The sequence below is a fragment of the Ceratotherium simum genome, chromosome 22 (genome assembly GCF_057802395.1).
Source record: "Ceratotherium simum simum isolate JZ-2026a chromosome 22, ASM5780239v1, whole genome shotgun sequence".
In the NCBI taxonomy this organism is placed as follows: Eukaryota; Metazoa; Chordata; class Mammalia; order Perissodactyla; family Rhinocerotidae; genus Ceratotherium; species Ceratotherium simum.
This window is the reverse complement of record NC_141921.1, coordinates 6,696,121-6,718,573: the sequence shown is the minus strand read 5'-3', so window position 1 is coordinate 6,718,573 and position 22,453 is coordinate 6,696,121. Positions and strand designations below refer to the sequence as shown.

General features: G+C 35.3%; 1 protein-coding gene across 12 annotated transcripts in view; it reads right to left on the bottom strand.

The window, feature by feature from the left end:
* TUT4 (terminal uridylyl transferase 4) overlaps positions 1-22,453 on the bottom strand; it is a 133,985-nt gene that overhangs the window by 51,437 nt on the left and 60,095 nt on the right. For all 12 annotated transcript variants that reach the window (XM_087445932.1, XM_087445935.1, XM_087445930.1 and 9 more), the window contains exons 5-9: positions 15,728-15,905; positions 13,809-13,897; positions 12,611-12,662; positions 10,330-10,399; positions 8,808-8,934 (exon numbers count right to left, since the gene is read on the bottom strand). In XM_087445932.1, the coding sequence (XP_087302058.1) occupies positions 8,808-8,934; positions 10,330-10,399; positions 12,611-12,662; positions 13,809-13,897; positions 15,728-15,905 (516 nt within the window). The remainder of the gene's footprint in view (positions 1-8,807; positions 8,935-10,329; positions 10,400-12,610; positions 12,663-13,808; positions 13,898-15,727; positions 15,906-22,453) is intronic.

Below are 22,453 nucleotides of genomic sequence, written 5' to 3'. Positions count from 1 at the left end.
TCCACTTTATATGGGACGCCGCCACAGCAGGGCTTGCCAAGCGGTGCGTCGGTGCGCGCCCGGGATCCAAATCAGCGAACCCCAGGCCGCTGCAGCGGAGCGTGCGCACCTAACCGCTTGCGGCACCAGGCCGGCCCCAGTATATTATTTTCTTATCTTGCTTCTACTTCTGCCTAAATGTTAACAATCTTCTATGTACCATGCTTTTTTTATACTCAAATAACCATATACAAACATACATACATTTCTATTTTCTATATAAATACAGGAAGGATTTTATGTTTTTGGTCACTGTTTTACCAAAATTGTATATTGTAGACATCTCTCTTGTATATTGCTTTTCTCCCTTAACAATGCACCAAGAAAGTCCCTCTAAGTCAATTAGTACAGATCTAACACATTCTTTTAAATGGTTAAATTATAGTCTATGATCTGGATGGTTACTCAATAGTTCCCCCACCCAAGGACATCCATACTTTGTTCCCAGTTTTTGCCACTTTAAACAATGCTATAATATTTATCTTTATACATATTTCCTAAGGATATGTTTATTTCTATGAGCTATATTCCTAGGAATGTATTTCTTGGATTAAAAAATATGTGATATATTTGAATTTTAATAAATATTATAAGATTGAAACCGGCAAACAGACATTGATGATTAAACAGCTAGTAACTATGGGGGATTAAAATCCGCGAACCCAAAATATTTCTCTGCCTGAATGACATTTTGACCACCACCCCCACTAACTGACCAAAGGAGTTTAGGATGGGAGGCCTGCCCCCAGAAAAGGCCATTACTATAGACATCTCTGGGTACCTGGGCGGGTCGTGCTAAACCCATTCTTAGTGATTGTTACCCTTTATGAGACACATTTACATTTGTAAAGAAAATCTCCATTCGTAAAGGTATCTTCTCCCCTGCACCAGGAAGAAGGGGGGATGGCCTTACCTAGAAACTTATCAGAACGGAAGAGGACTTAAATCTGCATGATAAATTTACTCATTGTTAACTGTGCGTTCCGACAATACACTATCGGACTCCCACTAGGCTCCTACAGATGACATCTCCCTGGAGCCTGGGTTACTATAGTAATGGGTGTTTGAGGTATTTTTCCAGGAACTGAGCCCCTGTCCACTTCAGGCCAGACTGAGACCACCAACCCATCAACTGGGCCCTTTTGATGGCAAGAGGTTGGAACTCCACCCTCAGGGCATGCTAATGCTGCCATTCTGTGAAGACGTGTCCTACGAAGACACATGAAGCCTGACTACACTTGCACAGATCATCAATTACCTCATCTCTCCTCACCTCCAAGCATTTCAGACCACCTTGCCCCTTTCTCCATAAATACCCGAGTCCCTATTTTTGGGGAGGCGGATTTGAGACTTGTTCTCCCATTTTCCTCACTTGGTTGCCTTGTGATTAAACCCTCTCTCTCTGCAATCTCGTCGTCTCTGTGACTGGCTTTCTGGGCGGCGGGCAAAAACGGACCTGGTGCGGTAACAAGATTGTTTTCCAAAATCACTACAAAAATTTCTCTTTTCACCAGTAACATATGAGTGTACACACACCCTTCTCAACACTAGGTATTATCCCTTTTAAAAAACTGTCAATGGGATGGGTGAGATGTAATACCAGTGACTTCAATTTCCATTCCCCTGATGCTAAGAGACTATACAATTTTTCACGTGTTTACTAACCATTTGGATTTGTTCTTTTCTGAACTGTCTTAAATATTTTGCCGGTTTTTCTATTTTGATACATTACATACAAATCTGTATGAGTTCTTTTTACATTATAGATAGTAACCCTTTATATCTGATATATGCATTTGAAAAACGTTATTTTTCCCAATCTGTTTTTCTTTTGACATTATGTATGGTACCTTTTATCATATGAAATGTATTAATGTTTATATTGTTAAATATGCTTATCTTATATAGCTTCTAGATTTCTTATCACGGTAAAAAGGTTTCCCTAACCCACAGGTTACATATACACACTCTTAAATTTTCTTCTAAATTTTTGATTTTTCATTTAAGTGGAGTTTACTTTCACATTTAGTGTCCAACATTATTGCATAAGGGTCCAACCCTTTTGCATAAGGGTACAACATTATTTTCTTCAAGAAACATACAGTTGTGAGAGTACCATTTATTAAATAAACCATCATTTTATCACTGAAATGAAATCTCTTATTTTTTCATACATTAAAAACTCATTTACACTAGGATCTACTTCTGGGCTTTCTATTCTGTTCCACACAGATCTATTTGTCTATTCCTATGCAAAGGATATATACACTTGACTAAAGCAGTTTTATAGTGGTAAAGTAGGTCCCCCTTCACTAGTCGTCTCTTTCTGAATTCTTTTAGCTATTCTCAAACATTTATTCTTCTATAACTTTAAGACCATTTTATCAATCTTTTTAAAACTTAGTAACTCTGAGATTACTGTACATGTGAAAGTTAATTTATGCGATTTTATATTTTAGGGAATACCATCTCCCTATCCAACAGCTTGGTATCTTTGTATTTTCCAAAAATTTAGTTGTCATCAATTACTCACTTTCCCTCAACTCTCATATCTAATACCTCTGCAAGTCCTACCTCTAAAACTTACCCAAATCTGTCTACTTTGCTTCATATTCACTCTAACCGAGCACAGATCATTATCATCTCTGGCTGATCTATTACAGCAAACTGCTCAGTGGGCTCTCTATTTCTACTCTTAATCCCAGAAAGATCTTTTCAAAGCATAAATCACATCAAGTCATACACTGCTTTTAAAACTTTTCCTGTCCTTTCTCACTGCAATTAAAATCCAAACTCCTTACCACAGGAATTGTCTAACGTTATCTCCTACAACTTTCACTCTCACTCACTTCATTCCAGTCACTCTTGCCTTCCTTTCTGCTCCTCATGAGCTCGCTCCCACCTCAGAGGCTTTGTAGTAGCTATCCCTTGGATGCTATTCCTTTAGACTTTCAAGTGGCTCGTTACTGCTAGTCTGAGTTTAAATATCACTTCCTCGGGGCCGGCCCCGTGGCTTAGCAGTTAAGTGCGAGCGCTCCGCTACTGGTGGCCCAGGTTGGGATCCCAGGCGCGCACCGACGCACCGCTTGTCCGGCCATGCTGAGGCAGTGTCCCACATACAGCAACTAAAAGGATGTGCAGTTATGACATACAACTATCTACTGGGCCTTTGGGGAGAAAAAGGGGAAAAAAAGGAGGAGGATTGGCAACAGATGTTAGCTCAGGGCCGGTCTTCCTCAGCAAAAAGAGGAGGATTGGCGTGGATGTTAGCTGAGGGCTGATCTTCCTCACACACAAAAAAATAAATAAATATCACTTCCTCAAAGAGACTTTCCGGACCATCCAGCGTAATGTCACTCTGTTATCACATCATCTTTTTTTTAAATTTTTTTATTTTCTGTTTATTGTGGTAACATTGGTTTATAACATTGTATAAATTATCATCTCATTTTTATAGCACTAAATTCTACCAAATACTATGTTACTTCTATACTTGTTTACTGTCTGATTTTTCCACAAGTATGTAAGCTTCATGACAACAGGACTCTGTATGTCTTGAGATGTTTCTAGCACCTACAACAGTGTCTGGCACATAGAAAGCATTTAACAAATATTTGCTGAATGAATGAATTTGTTCAGATTTCATTTTCACCTTTCAGTAATAGAATTTTCTTCCTGTACCTTTCTTATTAAATTTATTCCTTAGTATTTTATAATTTGTGTCATTGTCATGAAGGTAATATTTTTCCCTGTTTCTATTCTACAAGATTACTTTTATGACAGAGAAAAGCAACTGGTTTTGTAGGTTTATATTGTATTTAGTCATCTTACAAATTTTCTTACTAATCCTAGTAGTTTTTTACTAGAGTTTTATAGGTATGCAATCATATCATTAGCAAAGAGAAATTTTTATTGTTTTTCCAATATTTATATTCATTATTTCATTTCATTTTCTTTTCTTACTGCAGTTTTTAAATCTCCCAGACAATGTACAACATCATTGGTGAACATCTTGTAATATTCCTAAATATATGGCTTGAGCAATTCACTGTTTAGAATGATGTTTGTTATTGTTTCCTTTTGGTTTTTGCGTATATAGTCTTTATCATTAACTTTCTAGTTTACTTAAGAGTTTTTTTAGGTAGAACATGCCTTTTCAGCATCTATGATGTATTTTATGTTTTAGTTAATGTAATAAATTACGTTAACATATTTCCTGATATTAAACCATTTTTATATTCCTGAAATAAACCCTGCATGATCATGGCATATTACCTTTTTTTTTTTTTTTTTGTGAGGAGATCAGCCCTGAGCTAACATCCGCCAATCCTCCTCTTTTTTTTTTTTTGCTGAGGAAGACGGCCCTGGGCTAACATCTGTGCCCATCTTCCTCCACTTTATATGGGACGCCGCCACAGCATGGCTTGCCAAGCAGTGCGTCGGTGCGCACCCGGGATCCGAACCAGCGAACCCTGGGCCGCCGCAGCGGAGCGCGCGCACCTAACCGCTTGCGCCACCGGGCCGGCCCTGGCATATTACCTTTTGATACACTCATATATTCCACTTGCTTATATTTTATTTAGACTTTTGCATCTACATAAATAAGATCCGTCTATAATTGGATTGTTTTTTTTATTATTATTTTCTTCTTTAGATAATAAAGACTTAGCATAATCACTGAAGCTTTAATGGCTTAGTAAACTTAAGAATACAATTAAAAATAAGAGAGGATAAAAAACACTTATCAAAAGAGCTTCAAATATTTCACTAGAATAAATTCTCATTTATCCAGACTATTAGGACAGAGTATACGGCATAATGAATAAGTCAAGTTCACCAGAAACTTCTTTGCAACTATAAAGAACTGCTCATGTATGGTGTTAACACTATCAAACATCTCACAGAAGAATAACATTAAGGCAGTTTAAGAGAGAGCTCTTAAAACACAGGGATCTCATAGCTAAGATATGGAAACAAAATAAATGTCCATCGACAGATAAATGGACAAAGACAATGTGGTATATATATTAAATGGAATGTTATTTAGCCTTAAAAATGAAGGAAATTCTGCCATTTACAACAACATAAATGGACCTAGAGGACGTTATGCTAAGTGAAATAAGCCAGACACAGAAAAGACAAATACTGTACGATCTCACTTATATGTGGAATCTAAAATAGTCAAACTCACAGAAGCAGAGAGTAGAATGGTGGTTACCAGAGGCTGGGGTAGATGGAAATGGGGAGATGTTGGTCAAGGGGTACAAAATCTCAGTTACACAAGATGAATAAGTTCTAGAGATCTAAGGTATAGCATGGTAACAATACTGTATTGTATACTTGAAATTTGCTAAGAGGGTGGATCTCAAGTGTTCTCACCAGGCACACACAAAAGGTAATTATGTAAGAGATGTTAATTAGCTTGATTGGTGATTATTTCACAATGTTTACATATATCAAATCATCAAGTTGTATACTTTAAATACGTACAAAAAATAAAAAGAAAATAAAAAACCCAGGGATCTCTTTTAGATGTCAAATACTGATGAAATTAATTCTTATGTTAACCACAAAAAGTTGTTCTGAGTCAGGAAACTTGACTATCATACACTGAAAAGGCTAAAAAGAGTTTTGCCGTCCAGAGTTAAGATCTTTCTTTGTTTTTGTGAGGAGGATCAGCCCTGAGCTAACATCCATGCCAATCCTCCTCTTTTTGCTGAGGAAGACTGGCTCTGAGCTAAAATCTGTGCTATCTTCCTCCACTTTATGTGGGATGCCGCCACAGCATGGCCTGACAAGCGGTGCATCGGTGCGCGCCCGGGATCCGAACCCGGGCCGCCAGCAGCGGAGCGCGCGCACTTAACCGCTATGCTATGGGGCCAGCCCCCAGAGTTACGAGTCTTTACGAGAAAACTATTTCCTATTACTGGAATGCTAACAATAAAGCCAATTAAGAGAAGAGATAGCCAGAGAACAGACAACAGCAATCTCATGATATCACTTAACAAGAATAAATTATATTCATATACTAGAATTTTTCTGAACTCTCAAATCATGAAAATCTGCGTTTTACTAGATAACGTGCAATGTGGCTTAAAACTTCAAGATAAATAAAGCTGTTTAAAAAAAATCTTTGAGAGGAAAAATATACCAGGAATTATTTCTAGGTTTCTTACAATAAACTCAGAAAATGAAAACATGAAAAAAGCACTTTGCAACTAACACAGCTGTCAAAAATGAGACACACTGTTCTGCTGGAAATAGAAAGGAACCACTCTGCAACCAGCTTTGTAATACACGTTTTTTAGTGTCCTTCATTGACTAGTATGTTTAGAATCTATGCAAATTTGATAAATCTTTCTGTCTAAGAGCCACTTTAGGAAACAAAGTTTATAGGTCATATTTTTTTTTCCCAAATGAAAAAACTTATTTGAGTACCATTTATACTCTTCTGATATAGTCTCTTGCCTAAAAGAATAAAAGAACATCTGTGAGAAAACTGATACTATTTTATGACCACTAAAAATTTATAGCATAATTAAGAAGTACCATCCCACAGGTAGCTCTTTATTCTTTCTATCCCTTACTAACCTTCTGGAGTTGATAGACTGAGTCTCCTGAGTGATGGCTAGGACTTGTCTACCAGTCTCATCCCACACTCTGAAAAACCTTGGTCACTAGGGTTGTTGCACCAGTTTCTGTTCCTGATGACTCATCGTTGTTTAAATAATCTCAATTGCCAATTGAAAAAAACAATTTGTGCAGCATTTTAGAGTTCCAAGTATATTCTAATGCATTATCTCATATCATTTTTGAAATAATCTCTCCAGATGGAAAAATTGAGGCTCAGAGAGGTGAAGTGCCTTGCTCAAAATCACATAAATACTTAGCATAAAAATTACAGTTGGGGGCCGGCCTGGTGGTGCAAGCGGTTAACTGCGCACGCTCCGCTGCGGCGGCCCGGGGTTCGCCGGTTCGGATCCTGGGCGCGCACTGACGCACTGCTTGGCAAGCCATGCTGTGGCGACGTCCCATATAAAATGGAGGAAGATGGGCACGGATGTTAGCCCAGGGCCAGTCTTCCTCGCCAAAAAAAGAGGACGATTGGCAGAAGTTACCACAGGGCTGATCTCCTCACAAAAAAAAAAAAAAAAATTTACAGTTGGAATTGGTTTATACCATTTTGTAGCACTAAATTTCTGTAGTATGCCAGGCATTGTGCTAGGCACAGAGAACAATGAGATTAAGAAGAGGAGGTACTCTCTCCCTCAGCCTGGTTCACATCTCCCAGTCACTTCCAAGGGTCAAAAATCTCCTTTCTGAAGAAACTGGGCCATGTATTCAACAATATTTATTAAATGCCTACTACGTGCTGGCACAGTAAAAGCAGCAGCACCGGGGACCAGCAGTGAATAAATAAAACAGATTAAAATCCCTGTCCTCACAGAGTTTACAATTTCATGGAAGAAAACAGATCACAAACAAATGAAAATATGTATGGCAGGGGGTAGTAAGTGTAATGAAAAAAATAAAGCAGGGTAAAAGCAAAGGGAATGATGGAGGCAATGCTATCTTATACAGGGTGGTCCAGGAAACTCTAGTAAGGTGAAATGTGAGCAAAAACTTGAAAAAAGTAAAAGAGTGAACCATTCTGGATACGTGGGGTAAGAACATTCTAGATGAAGGGAACAGCAAACACAAAGGCCTGAAGTATGAAGAAGCCCCAATCTTAGGCTTTCTGATTTTTATTTATTTTCCCCCCAAAGCCCCAGCCGACAGTTGTATGTCATAGCTGCACATCCTTCTAGTTGCTGTATGTGGGACGCGGCCTCAGCATGGCCGGAGAAGCAGTGTGTCGGTGCACGCCCGGGATCCGAACCCGGGCCGCCAGCAGCGGAGTGCGCGCACTTAACCGCCAAGCCACAGGGCCGGCCCCATAGGCTTTCTGACTGTTCCTTACTTTTCCAGCTATTCTTTAGCCAGCTAGTTCTGCCCCAACCATGGAGACAATCCTCTAATCAGAGTCCAGACAAAAAATTCCAAAAAGAATTCTCTGTTTTTGCTCTCAAGTCATCACTCCACCACACTATCCCCTTAATCCATCTTCTTTGTATAAGACTGAGAATTTTCTCATCACTAGTCTGACAAGTGATGAATACTATATTGATAAGAACACACACAGAAAAGCTAAAATCTCTCTCTCACGTCATTTGGACCGATATTGGTAATTACTTTACCACTCCTCCCTACCTCCATACCAAAGAAATGAGTACAAGGGAATGACAGCCTTTAATAACATACATTAACTCTAATTTAGGAAACTTAGATAACTAATCCTTAGCAGTTGCCCAATCAGAAATTGCTGCAGGTTATCAATAATTTAGAAGAAAGAGAATAATGTTCTAAGACAGAGATTGGTAAAAAAAACATGCTATCAAAAGAACCTTAACTTGTATAACCATATCTTACAACTTTAACCTGCAACAAGAGTGAAAATTTGAGTCTCATATATTAAAATGTGAAAGTGAATGTTTCTATACTACATAAAAGGAAAATAAAGTATGATAACTAAAAATTCCAAAATCTATCAATAACATTATATGTCTATGAAACTTTATTTTCATGTCCATAATCAGAGCCTGCCACACCACTGTCTAGCACAGATAACTATTTTGTCCCCACATATTACAGTACATATAATACATGACAGTACAGAAAAGCCTGAGTTATCTTAAAGATTAGATACTTTTTTCTTCTGTTCCACTTACCTTAGCCCAATAGCGAAAGGCTAACACCAAGGGAGTAAAGACAGGTTCCATTTTGCCAAGAGCAGCAAGTAAATCAGTAGTGAGGCATGCCATATCATTTCCTGCACTCACTCTACAAAGTAAACCACTATGAATGAGAAAGAAACAAATTTCACTGTATTAATACCTTAAAAACCAGAATCCTTCAAATCCTGTGGCTATCCTTTCCAGTCACCATATTTTAATACCTAAGAGTCATAATAAAAACAAATGTTTTAATAAACTTAGAGCTAACCGAAAACTACATATCATTTCCATCACTAGAGTTTCATATAAACTAAAGATGTTTTAAATGTTCATCTGTACTTCAGAAATAAATTTCAGCCTCACTTAGTATTTAAGTTCATGAGAAATTAATTTAAAAAGCAGCATTATGATTCACCAAAATTTTATTTATATGAGAAAAAGACATTGATCTTGTCAATGTCAAATCATGCAATGTACCTTCCTAGTTCATTCTTTTTGCTTTGCACATGATAAAAACAAAAAATGAAATACTGAACTGACTAGCTTTACTTCACTCTAATTTTTCCAACCCAAGCTTTCATGATTTTATTGATATGCCATTTTCAGATTAGAAATTAGAAGGGATTTACATATTAACCCACAAATAAGCTTATACATAAGTGAAAACAGGGGCTACCTCAAACCGGGTGACAGAATTGTAGTAGAGATATTTAGTGGCAGGGAAAAGAATGTATCTGGGTTGCCAAACAGAGGCAATCTGACACAATGCGGTGGAAAAAACACTGGAAATCAGAATACCTCCATTCTAATTTAATAATTCTAAATCTGATTTTCCCCTAAATGATGTGAATTTGGACAAACTGCTTAATCTCTCCAGGTCTCAATTTTCTAATTTAGAAAGTAAGTTAAACTAGATCTTCTAGCTTTGAATAAGAAAATACAGTAATCTTAAAATATAAGAAATACAGGTTAATAATCAATAAAAACAACACTTTACTGTTTCTGTATTGTTTCCATGTCTCCCACATTGATCTCAAACAGGATCATTTTAGTTTCCTATTTCAAAGGCACTTTGCCCTCTCAGTCCTCTAGACAAGTGACTAGAAAGGCAAGATTACTCTTCAATGACTCTTTAAATTTCAGTGGACTCAGAACTAGATTCTAATAGACTGTGAGCTCCTTGAGAAGAGAAGCGATTTCTTATTTATGTTTGTACCCCTACAGCAAGGCAGGACCTAACATACAGTAAATGCTCAATACTGTTGGGTGAATGAACTTGAGGAAAAAAATGGAAAGTTCTACCTTAGAGTGTTTTACTTTTAAATGTCTGGTAATTCTAGTTCTTGTTCACAGGATTTAAGAAGCTTGCTATTTTTAATAAACAGAAACTAGCTTAGTCCTATCAATCCAAGTAGAAATGTAAAACAAAAATTTTCTCTTTTGGAGATGTTCACTGCATATGTGGTTGTTGTTGTCATTTTAAAAAACACTTTATTTCCTCTTCATTGTTACCAACCTTTTCCGATCTCTGCACACCACAACAGGAACTTTAGCGTGAAAATCAGATTCCACATCTACATATAATACTAATAAGGGAAAAAAATAAAACAAGTAAGCTAATGTCAACATCTCTTGAATGTGTACTCTATGGTAAACATTAAGTAATAGTTTCCTTCCAAAAATCACTCTCATTGCTTCTGTGGGATAATCCACTCTCCTCATTATGAGCATCAACCCAACAGAATCTCTTACCTCTTTTGGTGTCATTTGCTGTATATCACAAACCACAGGTACAGTCCCAAATACTCTCCGAAAATTATAATCACCTTAAGAAGAAAGGTTTTAACATCCCTAAAAGTTTGAATATTTCCAAGTAAGTATATAATCTAGTCAAAGTGTTAAACCTTCATAGATATAGCAAACAGAGGACATCACTTACTTCTGAGGGCTAGTTCCACAGGAGTCAGGAAATAAGAACCTACAATGTTTTCACAATTTAGTTCTTATAAATTATCCATGAAAGTAAAAGGCTAACTCTGCTGGCCCCACTTCCTGTTAGTATATCAAGAGTCTGCCCAATCAAAACACCTAAGAAAAGACTAACAGGGTGAAACACACTTCCACACTGAAATCTTTCTCTACATCTCCAAGGTAGGCCCCATGCCATAAATGTCTAATCTAAATAAAAATAGATGGATTAACATGATTTCATTCGAAGCTTAAAGAAAATCTCTTGGTAGTACTTGCTGGAATTATTAATTTATTTGAAAAACATGTGCTGAAGATCTATATATCAGGAATTGCATTATGCATGGTGGATATGACAATGAAGAAGACACAAAAAGCTCAATTAGGCGTGTGGAAAACAAATATATAAAAAAATCCTGTAGATGATAGGATAGAGGTCTTTAAAGAGTACAATGAGGGAATAATCAATTTTATAGTCAGACTGAATTTTACAAACCTATGTTATATGACTTAACATGATCTACTCACATATTTTAGTGAAAAAGACAGATTTTAAATATTTTTGCCCAGCTGATACTGTCTAGTGAGTCTAAAGAGGCAAAAGCTCTCTATATCTACGTCTTATCTCTAATATGCTTTAGAGTTTTTGTGCAATTAGAGACAAGTATTTATTAAGAAAGAAAATGATATTAAAATCCCTTTACAGGATAAACTGCACCAAATTAACCTCTTAAAAACTAATTTCCCAGGAAAACGGCCAACAAGAAGCTGATAAATAATGGAGAGTTGATGGGGCAGACAGAAAGGGAAAGAAAGTTTAGAACTGAGAGTAGAGCAAAAAAGAGGGTAAGGCTAAGGTCAATAAGCTATCTCTTCTAAGCCAAACTGCAAGTATTTTTGCCAGATACTTCTGATTAATAAAATTTAAGATGACAATAGTAATAATAATAACAATCACAGCAGCAGAAATTTAATAAGAATTTACTATATATCAGGCACTTTTCTAAGCTATTGCTTAACCCATTTCATCCTTACAACAACCTTCTCATCAAAAAGATACTATATTATTGTCATTCTACAGAAGAGAAAACTGAACCATTAACGTTAAATACTTTGTCAAAGGACACACAACCAATAAGTGGCAGAACTAAAATGCGAGCCCAGAAAGTCTGGCTCGAGATCCTGAGCTCTTAAGCATTTACTTTATAACAAGAAAAGCAGTAAATAAAAACCAAGAAAATAATATGCCAGATTGTACTACATGACCTGGGGCCCGGTTTGAGACAGCTGTATTTTTTTTAACTTTTATTTTAAAAGTATTTTTATCTATACAAATGTCCTTTTTAGATCAAAAGCAATCCAGAGAGACGAGGCACATATGAAAAACTTACTAGGTATGATTTCGTTGATGTAATATAAATGATTAAATTAGGTTAAAGTGGAAAAAAAACTTAGTCAATGCATGCACACATTTTTTTCCCCAAATCTCTCCCTAAATCTTCCTTCGTCAATGATCTCCTAATGATGACAAGTTTTTCTGTCTTCCTTTATACAAGCAATGTCAAGATTCAAAGCTAACATTTTTTAATTACCCACAAGGCAGTAGTTTTTTACATATCAATTTTAAATATGTACTTTTGATCTAACCAATATGTAAATTTTCTAGTACATCTATTAAACAAATACATATATAAATGTATATATCCATATGTAATACTATGACTCAAATACACTAGGAGTTTCGGTTTAACTTGGTTAGCCATACATAACACAATGCATGTACCTTTAAAAAATTTTCTTTAGAAAGACAAATTAAAAAAGAAACTCACCACTTTTTTTTAAAATCCCAAGCACTTGTATCAGAAGATCTGGATGATTCATCTAAAAAAGTTTCAAACTAAATCAATACACTAATTTCAAAGTTCAAGTTGCCAAACTTTAGAGAGAATTCAATTTCATTAAACAGTTAAATTAAATCATACTCTGTATTTCAAAATAATGAAAACAGAACAGTGTTTTACTTTTATGTTAACAAATCTTGTTAACAGAAGTACAATCTAATAAATCATGTAGTGCTGTTATTCCAGCAACATTCCTAGAATTAATGAGTTCTTAGAGTGAGAAAAGATTTTGAAATTTCACAGCAAGACAAATGGAAAAGAAATTAGTTTACCAAATGACTATTAAAGAGAAGTTGTTGAGATATGAAGTTTAAGGGATACTGACAACTGGCAGCATGGTCAAAGGCTTAGATTAAAATACTACTTTAAATAATAAGCTTGTCAAATGTTTAGTTTAATGTGTATTTTGCTATTATTTAAAAGTATTTAATAATCATACATTAATTGTAAGTAAATGACTGTATCAGACTAGAAATTAAAACATCAAATTTTCACTCAAACCTCCTTGAGCATAAACTAAAATTAAAAACACAAAATGTCAACTGATTATTTTAAATGTTTGATATGTCAATCAATAAGCAACGTTAGCAGTGCTAAACAGTATCAGTACTTTTGCTAATTGTACTAGCTACAACTTATTAAAAGTACCCATAATGTACCAGGCACTACACAAACATCCCTAGTATATATCATCTTACTTAATCTAATCGTATTTAATATAAAAGTTATTATCCCTGTTTCAGAAATTAGGAAACTGAGGTTCAGAAGGTCAAGTAACTTGCTCATTGCAGCCAAGATTTGAACACAGATATATGATTCCAAAAGTTCTTTCCATTTTCTATACTGCTTACCATAAGCAATAACTGTTCAACATATTCAAACATAAGCATTTTTCTTTTTTTTTTTTGACTGCCTTACCATGCTTCCTTTTTTTCTGCCTCATTTCTTTTATTCTACCTATGTTGACACCTAATCTTGTTTCCAAAAGCATTGCTTAATCATAATGGTAACACTCTACAAGCCAAAGTTTTATAGTTCCCTACACCTGCTCTAAAAAGATAATCAATAAAAAACACAAAGTACTAGTGAAAAACCACACAGGAAATGGTCGTTTCTAATTACTTACCTTGGGAGGAAATTTTATATCTATATTAACGTCACTACTTTTCAGAGCAAACTTAGTTAGAGATGAGCCATACAACCTAAGTGAACACTCTGGAAATAAAAGAAAAACATCAAAGCATGAAATAGTGTGCAAACATGGGAACTTTAAAAAACAGTGGTAGGAAAACTACATATATTTCAATTCTATGTCTTCCAATTGTAGTACAACAATTATAGAAGAATGACATCCTTTCTAACTGATCTACAAAATAATAAAAATGTTTCTCAGTTATGAGGTTCAGGAACAGAGAAGAAAGAAATTACTCATAAAAGTTCAGTGTTTAAACAAAATTCTAGCAATAGTTCACTTAGGAATGACTAGAAGTATGGTTAGCATTTAACATGTTAACAGTAAAGAATAGGGCCGGCCCGGTGGCTTAGCGGTTAAGTGCTCGCGTTCTGCTGCTGGCTGCCCAGGTTCGGATCCCAGGCGCGCACGGACGCACCACTTCTCCGGCCATGCTAAGGCCGAGTCCCACGTACAGCAACTAGAAGGACATGCAGCTATGACATACAACTATCTACTGGGGCTTTGGGGGAAAAAAATAAATAAAAAAAATTAAAAAAAAAAAAAAACAGTAAAGAATATACTAACTTAGCTATAGCTACTGTCACAAACTACATTTATTTTTAGATATTTATATTAATGTAAGAGGTAGCACTTTAAATGGGGAAGGGATCACAGACATTCAATGCCAATGCTCTTTAAAAATACAAAGTCAAGTCAAGTCAATTGATACTGCAAACGTAAAACCAAAGAAACTCTGTGGCTTTCAAGAGTTCATAGAATAAAATAAATAGGAACAATTAACATAATACCTACATCTTTCTCAGACTATCAAATATGTTTTATCAAAAATCATAATAAGGCTAATGTTAAAAGGATCTCACCAGACAGCAAGTTAAAAAATAACATGATTAGGACTGATCAGGCAGGTTTAACTTCTTAGAAAGTATAAGTTCATACTATTGTATATGTAAAAGTCTACTTTCCAAGTTCGCAAAATGTCTGAAAGTCATCCAAGTCATTAAAATCATAAAAATGTCAGTTCTATTCTTAGAAAATTCTTATAATAATAGTGAATTATTTCTATATATAATTTAAATTAGTATTCAATGTATTTTAGATAGAAAACCATATTATAGAAATAAACAGAAATGAAAATGTTTTCCATTTTTAAATTTCAATCTTATATTCTTGCTTATAAATATCACAATGACTCTATGTGAAACTATAATTTATCAACTGTCCAAAATGCCTTAGGTGGTAAGAAGTCAGTCTTATTTAATATACATTTACTTAAATTCAATATTGATATAAGAAAATAATGAGGGCTAAGCAAATAATCTATACATAAATGTCTACAATAAATCTGGCCTGAATCCCTCTTGCACCAAAAACACAAGCTTTCTGTAAAGAGCAGAGTTAAAAAGAAAGAAAAGTGCAGATTTTACCTCCAACATCCCTACTTAAAGTAAATTAATTTTTCCCCACCATCAGGCAATAGGCATTTTATTTAGTGACTGGTTGAAATGTATATACTGAAAACAGTATAACTAAAATGTCCATTCAGAAGTCAATGATATTAAAAAATTAATATAATTATAAAAATTAATATAAAATGTAATATTTGACCACTAAGAAATTATCCTATATCTTTTTTTATTATTACAAAAATTATACTGTGCCATAACTCTCCATTTTCCTTCTCTGACATATTTCCAAAAAAAAAGTCATTTATAAAACAATTAAATTCACCTACTTTTAAGATGGAGAAAAAAAGAGAGAGGAAAACATTAAGTAATTTACCCTAAGTTCAAGAAGAAGCAAGGAGAAGACAGTTGTGTAATTTAAAAAATTAAGTATAAAAGTGTTTATACCTGGTAAAAACGTTGTTATAACCTTTGACATTTCCTCCACAATTTCCTGACGGACTCCGAGGTCATCATCTGTTATTCCTTGTTCTTTTGCTAATTCAATAACTGCAACACTTAAAGCAGCCAAGTGGGCAGGGGAAGGAGGCGGCAGAGATCGAAGCTCACTTTCTTCTTGTTTTTCCTATTAGTGTAATGTTTAACAACAACAACATAAAAAAAAGAATTCTATTTTAATGTCCTTATATGTAGGAGGGAAAGACAGAAATATATTAACTCAACAAATATTCACTTTCTATGTGTCAGATTTAAGAAACCTAGGATGTGGAAGTGAACAAAAGAGACAGACCTCTGCCTTTGTGAAGCTGGATTGGAAGAATAAGAGGGCGCTATTGACAAGGTTGCTATTAAACATTAAAAAAATAAAACTTGTTCTACCTTACTGTCTGCATTAATTCTGAAATGCTACATCAAAGCCAAGATACCTTAAGTACAACACTCAGGTGATAATTTTGTTGCAGCAAAGAGATATTGCCTTAGATGTAGCAGAAGGTCTTGAATAGTCTCTGATCAGCATACAGAGTGTCAGAGTAAATGGTCACAGGAAAACATCCTAGACACTATCATCACATTTGATATACTGCCTACCATTTACAATTGATTTCTCTCTGTTATTTTATCCAACACCAGGCAAAATGTTCAAAAAAACCTCTATTCTGCTAAAAGTCTGAAAGCCAATTTAAACCAATAAGCTAAACAGGGACTATATGCACAATGACTTTTTAAAATTAATTTATTATTTTGATTAAAAAGATACATGCTAACTGCAAAAGCTACATAAAATATAGGAAAATGCAAAGAAGAAAATCACACACAATCTCACATCTTTCATTTTTTAACATAACTGAGACCATACCATTTCTTTTACTTAATAATTACAAAGGCATTTTCTATTACCACATTTCAGTGAAAAAACAATCTCTTATTTTTTGAGACATGGAGCTCCCAACAAATCTGATAATCAAAAGTAGTTTGCTCTCCCCCCCACCAATCTAGTTAAACAAAGACTTTGAACTATTCCTAGTTTTATTAATTGTTACCATATTCAGTCTTAACATAAGTAAAGTTCACCTAAGGTATAGAATAATCAAACATAGGAGCTAAGACAATCTCATTTTCATAAGTTTCTGTGACTATTTCTGCAATCTTAATTATAATCTAAGTCTTGGATGAGTGTCTAAATTTTCAGGACTAATTTTTTTAGGATTCATCCAAGGTATTAATAGCAACATACTTAATGAAAAAATAATACAACGTTAACATGCAACAAAATTATCTTTATATACATAGAAGTACCACAAAATGCTCTATATTATATTGCTATATTGTCATGGAAATAAGAAGATAAAAAACAATAAATGAACACACTCCTCTACCTATGCTACTAATAAGCCTATCTTACGTCCTTTAGAATACTGTTCCACAAAACATTCTCATTGATATCCTCCTATCACTGATCATCCTCATATCCTCCTGATAGCCTCATATACCCTCTGTCATTCATATAATCAAGGAAGTCCCTGCCCATATGTAACTTACATTCTAGTTAGAGGAAAGAGACAACAGATAAATAAATAAATATATAATCACATGTCAGGTAGTGCTATGAAGAAAAATAAAACAGGATAAGAGGCTACAGACTGATGGGAAGGGGTTATTATTTTAGAATAGAGTGGACAAAGAAGGCCACTCTGAACAGGTAATATTTAAGCAAAGACGTGAAGGAAGTGAAGGAGAGAGACATTTAAATTTCTGGGGGAAGAGCATTCCAGACACAGAGAACAGTAAATGCAAACACTCAGAGGCAAGAAAGTGCTTAATGTTATGTGAAGAGATCAATGCGGCTGGAGCTGAGTAACAAAGTGGTGACTGTGGAAGATGATGAGGTTGAAAAGTTAACTAGAAGCCAAATATTGTAGGACCTAATGAAATTTGATAAGGGCTTAGAATTTTATTCTAAATTGGGAAGCCACTGAAGGGCTATGACCAGGAAGTAACATGATATGACATATTTTAAAAGAACAATCCTGGCAGCTAAATGAAGAATAGATTGGGGGTGGGGGGGGACATGAAGAAGGGTAAGTTGGAAATAGTCCAGGTGAGATGGTGGTAGCTCAGACTAAACTAGAAAGAGTACAGGTGTGTTACAAATGACTAAATTTGGGATACATAATATTCTGAAAGTAAATTCTATAGAATTTGCTAATGATTTGAACGTGGGGTGTAAAAGAAAGAGATGAATCAAAGATGACTCAAAAGTGCTTGTCCTAAGCAACTAGGTAAATGGTGGTGCCTTCTACTGCAATGAGGTAAATTCTGGAAAAAATTAGTTTAGGCTAGGAAAACTTGCCTAAGAGGAAAGAGCCTTCTAATTAGTCTCCCATTTCCAGTCTCTGGCCCTTCATCCCATTCCCCATATTTCCACCAGTTTTTTCCTACCTAAAATCCTTCAACAAATCCTCAACAAAATACTAGCAACTCGAATTCAGAAGAATATTAAAAGGATTATATACCATGACCAAGTTCAATTTATCCCTGGAATGCAAGAATGGTTCAATATACAATAATCAATCAATGTAATACACCACCTTAACAGAATGAAAGGAAAAAAATAACATGATCATCTTGATTGATGCAGAAAAACTATTTGACAAAATTCAACACCCCTTTGTGGTAAAAAAAAAACACTCAATAAACTAAGAATAAAAGCAAACAACCTCAACACAATAAAGACTGCATATGAAAAACCCAGAGCTAACATCATACTCAATGTTGAAAGACTGACAGCTTTTCCTCTAAGATCAGGAACAAGTCAAGAATGCCAATTTTCACCACCTATTCAACATATTATTGGAAGTTCTAGCCAGAAGAACTAGGCAACAAAAAGAAATAGGGCTGGCCCTGTGACTTAGTGGTTCAGTGCACGCGCTCCGCTACTGGTGGCCCAGTTTGGATCCAGGGCACGCACCGACGCACCGCTTCTCTGGCCACGCTGAGGCCGCGTCCCACATACAGCAACTAGAAGGATATGCAACTATGACATACAACTATCTACTGGGGCTTTGGGGAAAAAAAAGGAGGAGGATTGGCAATAGATGTTAGCTCAGAGCCGGTCTTCCTCAGCAAAAAGAGGAGGATTAGCATGGATGTTAGCTCAGGGCTGATCTTCCTCACAAAAAAAAAAAGAAAGAAAGAAAGAAAAAGAAATAAAGGGCATCCAAACTGGAAAGGAAGAAGTAAAATTACCACTATTTATAGATAACATAATCTAATATGTATAAAACCCTAAAGATTCCATGAAAAAACTGTTAGAACTAATGTACAAATTCAGCAAAGTAACAGGATACAAATCAATACACAAAAATCAGCTGCATTTCTATACATTAACAATGAACAATCTGAAAAGGAAATTAAGAAAACAATTCCATTTAAAATAGTATCCATAATAAAATAAAATACTTAGGAATTAACTAAAGAGATGAAAGACTTGTACACTGAAAACAACAAAACATTGCTTAAAGAAATTAAAGACAACACGAATAAAGACAAAGATCCATATTTATGGAATGGCAGACTCAGCATTGTTAAGATGTCAATACTGCTCAAAGCAATCTACAGATTCAATGCAATCTCTATCAAAATCCCAACAACAATTTTTGCAGAAATAGAAAAATTGATCCAAAAATTCACATGGAATCTCAAGGGACCCAGAATAGCCAAAACAATCTTGAAAAAGAAGAACAAAGTTAGAGGACTTACATTTCCTGATTTCAAAACTTACTACAAAGCCACAGTAAACAAAACAGGATGATACTGGTATAAAGACACATATATAGGCCAACGGAATAAAATAGAAAGCCCAGAAATAGACGCTGACATACACAGTCAAATGATTTTTAATAAGGGTGTCAAGACGATTTAATATGGAAAGGATTGTCTTTTCAACAAATGGTGCTAGGAGAACTGGACATCCACATGCAATGTGGACCCTTACCTTACACCATATACAAAAATTAACTCAAAATGGATCAAAGACCTAAATGTAAGAGCAAAATTATAGAACTCTTAAAAGAAAACAGAAAAGAAAAGCTTCAAGTCATTGGATTTGCCAATGATTTCTTGGATATGAAACAAAACACAGGTAACAAAAGAAAAAATAGACAAGCTGGACTTCATGAAAATTAACAACTTTTGTGCAACAAACGACACTATTAACAGAGTAAAAAGGCAACCCACAGAATGGGAGAAAATATTTGCAAATCACATATATGATAAGAGATTAATATTCAGAACATAGAGAGAACTCCTAAAACTCAACAACAAGAAAACAACCCAATTCAAAAGTAATCAAAGGACTTGAACAGCCATTTCTCTAAAGAAGATATACAAATGGACAACAAGCACACGAAAAGGTGCTCAACATCACTAATCATTAGGGAAATGCAAATCAAAAGCACAATGAGATACCACTTCAATTCATTAGGATGGCTATTATCAAAACAACAACAACAAAAAGAGTTTTATGGATGTAGAGAAATTGAACCCTTGTGCATTGCTGGTGGGAACGTAAGATGGTGCAGCTGCTGTGGAAAACAGCACGGCAATTCTTCAGAAAATTAAACACAGATTTACCATTTGATCTAGAAATTCCACCTCTGGGTATATATACAAAAGAAATGAATGCAGGGATTCAAACAAGTATTTCTACACCACTGTTCATATCAACATTATTTACAATAGCCAAATGTAGAAACAACCCAAATATCCATCCATAGATGAACGGATACACAAAATATGGTATATACATAGAATAGAATACTATTCAACATTAAAAAGGAAGGCAATTCTGATATATACTACAATAAGCTTGAACCTTGAAGACATTATGCTAAGTGAAATAAGCAAAAAAGGACAAATATTATATGATTCCACTTATCTGAGGTACCTACAATAGTCAAATACATAGAGACAGAAAGTAGAACAGTGCTTACCAGAGGCAAGGGGGAGAGGGGAATGAGGAGTTATTGTTTAATGGGTACAGAATTTCAATATGGGGTGATGAAAAAGTTCTGGAGATGGATAGCGCAGACAGTTGTACAACAATGTGAATGTACTTAATGTCACTAAACTGTACACCTAAAAATGGTTAAAATGGTAAATTTTATGTTATATATTTTACCGCGATAAAAAAAAATTTTAATTTTCAATGGCATCAATAAGATAATGCACCATCTCCTTAACATGGAATATATAGCAATTTAGTTTCAGCCTGCCTTTTTGGGCCCTCCTCCAACCATTCTCTCTACTCCGTCCAACATTTCTGACAAATATCCACAGTTAAATAATCACCAGCCTCCAAACATTATATGTGCTATTGGACCTCCATGTCTTTACTCATTTTGTTCTCTACGCCTAAAAGGCCCTTGATACTCTTCCTTGTATCCATCTGGTGAAACTCTAATCCTTGAAGATGCAGCTTGAATATCAAATATTCAGTGAAGCCTTCTTAATGTCTTTCCTGTCCAACATAATGAAATTCTCTCTTTAATTCATGATTAACAACATGCTCTGAATTCCATCACTCTTTACCTCCTGACCTTTTCTTTTTGGCTGGTTTTTTTAAAAACAACTTTACTGAGATATCACTGACATACAATAAACTACACGTATTTAAAGTTTACAATTTGGGCCAGCCCCGTGGCTTAGCGGTTAAGTGAGCGCGCTCCACTGCTGGCGACCCGGGTTCGGATCCCGGGCGCGCACCGACGCACCGCTTCTCTGGCCATGCTGAGGCCGCGTCCCACATACAGCAACTACAAGGATGTGCAGCTATGACATACAACTATCTACTGGGGCTTTGGGGGGAAAAATAAATAAATAAATAAAATCTTTAAAGTTTACAATTTGGTTAATTTTGGACATACATATACAGTCATGTGTTGCTTAACAATGGGGATATGTTCTGAGAAATGCATCAATAGGCGATTTCATCACTGTGCGAACATCACAGAGTGTACTAACACAAACATAGATGGTATAGCCTACTACACACCTAGGCTATACGGTATTAATTTTATGGGACCACCAGGATACATGCAGTACATCATTGACCAAAACGTTGCTCTGCAGCACATGATTATACAACCATAAAACCATCACCACGGTCAAGATAATAAACATATCAATCACATAAAAATTCCCTCACACCCCTTTGTAATCATCCCTCCCCCCTCCAAATCCATACTCAGGCAACCACTGACGTGCTCTCTATGCCTATAGATTAGTTTGCATTTTCTTGAGTTTTATATAAATGGAATCACACAGTATATGTTCATTTTTGTCTGGCTTCTTTCACTCAGGATAATTATTTGAAGATTTATCTATGTTGTTGTATACATCAACACAGTTCATTCCTTTTTATGCCGAATAGCATAAAGTGCTATGGATATACCACAATTTGTATATCCGTTCATCTACTGATGTACGTTTGGCTTATTTGTACTTTTTGGCTAATTATTACACATAAAGCTGCTATGAACATTCATATACAAAGTATTTGTATGGACATATGCTTTCGCTTATCTTGGGTAAATATACAGGAAGGGAAGGGCTGAATTGTATATTAGGCACATACTTAACTTTTTAAAAAAACTGCCAAATTGTTTTCAAAAG